The sequence below is a fragment of the Scomber scombrus genome, chromosome 2, assembly GCF_963691925.1.
Source record: "Scomber scombrus chromosome 2, fScoSco1.1, whole genome shotgun sequence".
Taxonomy (NCBI): domain Eukaryota; kingdom Metazoa; phylum Chordata; class Actinopteri; order Scombriformes; family Scombridae; genus Scomber; species Scomber scombrus.
This window is the reverse complement of record NC_084971.1, coordinates 10,626,048-10,629,427: the sequence shown is the minus strand read 5'-3', so window position 1 is coordinate 10,629,427 and position 3,380 is coordinate 10,626,048. Positions and strand designations below refer to the sequence as shown.

At 42.8% G+C, this 3,380-nt stretch overlaps 1 protein-coding gene across 1 annotated transcript; it reads right to left on the bottom strand.

Moving 5' to 3' along the window:
• Positions 1-3,001, bottom strand: si:ch211-284e13.5 (uncharacterized protein LOC793850 homolog). Its single transcript, XM_062436437.1, has 3 exons — positions 2,360-3,001; positions 1,390-1,728; positions 1-878 (listed from the first exon to the last, which is right to left on the bottom strand). The coding sequence occupies exons 1-3, from the start codon at positions 2,889-2,891 to the stop codon at positions 301-303; spliced, it is 1,449 nt and encodes a 482-aa protein (XP_062292421.1). The 5' UTR covers positions 2,892-3,001; the 3' UTR covers positions 1-300.
• Between the last annotated feature and the right edge of the window lie 379 nt (positions 3,002-3,380).

Genomic DNA, 3,380 nt, shown 5'->3' with positions numbered 1-3,380 from the left:
TACTTTACTGTAATTCAGATGTCTGCAACTATAATTCAAAAGACATTACAATGCTACTGTTTTTTTTCTATTTATATCACTGACATGCACAATACTTGTCAGTCTATCAGGTGTACATAATGGATTTGTCAGACATCAGTTTCTTTCAACGGCTTTAAACCTGTAAAATCCTGTAAAAATGTCTAGTTCACATTAAAAAACATCAAATTAAAACACACTGAGCATTGCATAAAATCAGCCATTTACATTTTGTGTTGAAAAATGTCGGTCCTGAAGACCTCAACACTGTTGTGTCCTACTCTACTGGAGCAACTTGCTATGTGAACGCTGGTGGAATTTGAGTCCCCCACAGTTTCTGAAAGACTTCCCACACTGTCCGCAGATGTAAGGCTTCTCTCCGGTGTGGATACGGAAGTGCCTGGTTAAAGCCCCAGAGTGACGGAAACATTTGGAGCACACGGAGCAGGTGTATGGTCTCTCTCCTGTATGGATGCGAAGGTGGGTCTTGAGGTTCTCCATGCGGTTGAACTCTCGGTTGCACTCTGTACAGCGGAAGGGGCTGCAGCCCGGTGGGTAAAGCTGCAGCCTGGTCCTCTTGCTTCCTGCCACCGGCTGCTGACGCTTCTGCTGACACTGGCTGTAATGCCGCCGCAGCAAGCTTGGCAGGTGGAAAGTCTCACCACAGGACTTGCAGGTATAGAGGTTGGCAGCGGTGTGGCTAAGGTTGCGGCTGGTGCAGACATGGACTCCAAAAACCTGTTGGGAGGCTTCCTGGATGGGAGCCGGTTCTGCCAGCTGAAAGATGTTTGGGAACTCTGAAGACAGGGATGAAAGATCTATGGATGGTGTGGGGTCGGAGGTCTGGTTTGAAGGATGAGCTGTACAAAAATTACACATGAAGGAGATGGAAATTTGAAGGCATAAGTGTTAAGAAGAGAACTTAAATCATATTTGATTAGTTCATAATTATTTTAACTTAGGTTTATCTGTTTGCATGTAAGTTTGTTTTAAGAAGTCACTGTAAAACTGTATTGCTGTTATAATTGTTGTATTTTATACTACATATATAATGTTTATTATTAGAATTTAGTCCCCAACTTGTCCAGATGCCTACTTTTAACCTCAGCACCTAAATACATGAAGATGATGAAATTGGACTGACACATATATGATGCAAATTGGCTGATGATATATTGGTTGTGAAACTGATCAATACCACAGGGGTTATTAAAATCATGACAATAGTGGTTCTCAGCTATGTGAAACAGAGGACCAAAGCCGTTTCAAGTGCTTCTCCACCCTGACTGGGGTAAAACCGAGGCGGCATAAAATGTCAACAATCTGAATAGTTGTTGTTATGGATGTACATTTGAACTTCTTCCATCTTACCCTGAGCCAGCCTGGTGCAGGACAGCTGTGTGTTCGGGTCTGGGCAGTGAATATTTTGCACTTCTGGTTTCCACTCTTCCAACATTGAGGACTGGACTGCAGACATGCACTCTGGGCTGAAATCCTCCACTTTGATAGAGTCTAAACAGCAAGAAGAACCACCAACTCCTCTCTCTTCTTCTGGCTTCTCCTGCTTCACAGAAACCTGCTCTGTTGGGAACTTGTCGTTGGTGTTGGGAAGTGGTGGCGAGTGGCAGTGTTGAGCTGCCAGGTCTTGACATGGATGGTTAAAGTTTTCTACCTTCATCACACATACAGGGGAAAGTTCCTCAGTGACATCTGCAAATAGAAAGAGCACAAGCACATTTGACCTTTTTCAATATTATTAACAAAGCACTGAAACATCATTTACTTTGCCTTGAAAAGTTTGCATTCTTATGAGTTGCAGATACGTGAGCATATTATGTGTGAAATCCTTTTAAATAAACAAAAGTACTAATCCAAGTACACAGCTGATTTTGGATAATCCATTCATTAAAGAATCGAAAAACCTTCTGAAGATATTTATCATAATGATGTGCATGAATGAAGTCATTTGACACAGCAAAAAATATATATTAACTAATGGGAGTGTGCTACAGGCCTTAAGCTTTTCAGCTGATGTTTGGTTTCACATTGTGTGGAATATTTACTATAAATTACATTTTTGAGGAGGTCCCTGGACAAATATCGACACTCAAACAAATGTATCATTCTACTATTGCTTTTGCATCATAAAAATAAAGAGAACAGTGTTTGCACTTACTGTTAGTAACAAATGCATTAGCAAGGGTGTGTCAACAAAATGTGTGAAAACAATCAGTGTATATGAACATGCAGTTAATGTACATGCCATTTGAGGCATTATAATGACCTACATGGTATGACAGTAGGAAAAGTGGTCAGACAGAAAGTAGAAAGTGCTGGTTACCTTTAGTCAAAGCAACGTCAGCATATTCATATCTTTCTTTCTGTGGGTCTGAAGCAGCATCACTGACAAGCCGCTTCCTTACATCACCGTCTGATCTCTGCTCCTCATTTCTTCTCATATGCTTATATTTGGGGTCAGAAGGAGTCAAATGTGCACGGCTGTGACCTTCAGGTGGACTGTCACTTCTGCCCCCTGTGTGAGGGTGCACTTTGGCTTTTTGCAACATGTGATTGAGGTGAGGTTGACCTGTCTGCTTTGCGGAACGAGTACTGCCACCCATTTCCTCCAGCATGGCTTCAGCCCTCTCTAGCCTTTGTTTGAGCGTCTCGTTTTCTCGCTGCATTTCTTCATAGATGTCGCCTGTTGCATGACCTACAAGCTCCGTTACCTCTCGCACTGCAATCTCCACAGCCACTTCAAAAGCTCCATGTATCGCTGCTACAAGCTCCTCTTGCAGGGACAAAACCACTTCAGATGCGGTTACAGCTTTCACAGACGGGCGCTTTTTGCTCCCAATCATCTGCGGCTTCATGATGCAGTCAAAGGCACATTCACTTTACGCAGGGGTTTGGAAATACTGAGAAAAAAAGACATCAGTTATAGGACTTCCCTGCCTCCTTGTCTACCTGCAGCCTGTTTGTAAGCATTGCGAAAGGTTTCACTTCCGCTGACAGCGTCTGACCCCTAGCGACGTATAGGTGGAACTGCGTCAGCTCATTCAAAAATCAAAGTGACAAGATGAGAATAGAGAAACTTATAGGTTTATTGTTTCAACAAAACATTTATAAACAGCAGGCACACTGGCTTTAATACACGAAGACGGCGCTTCCATGCAGTGCTCCATCCATCAGTTGCGGGTTTTATAGTGATCCAAGTTGGCAAGTATCCAACCAGATGGTCCAAGGGTGGCCAAATTCATCACAGTCATGACAAACAGAGTTTCCTGTAGGACAATACAAAATTACTCAGAAATCACCCGTGAGGGGCCCTTTAAGAGCCTGAAGTATGAGACAGTTTCCAG

Coding starts and splice junctions, on each gene's coding strand:
- si:ch211-284e13.5 (XM_062436437.1), bottom strand. CDS start 2,891: ATGAAGCCGCAGATGATTGGGAGCAAAAAGCGCCCGTCTGTGAAAGCT. Junction 1,729..2,359: donor TGACGTTGCTTTGACTAAAG/GTAACCAGCACT, acceptor TTCTATTTGCAG/ATGTCACTGAGGAACTTTCC. Junction 879..1,389: donor CTGCACCAGGCTGGCTCAGG/GTAAGATGGAAG, acceptor ATTTTTGTACAG/CTCATCCTTCAAACCAGACC.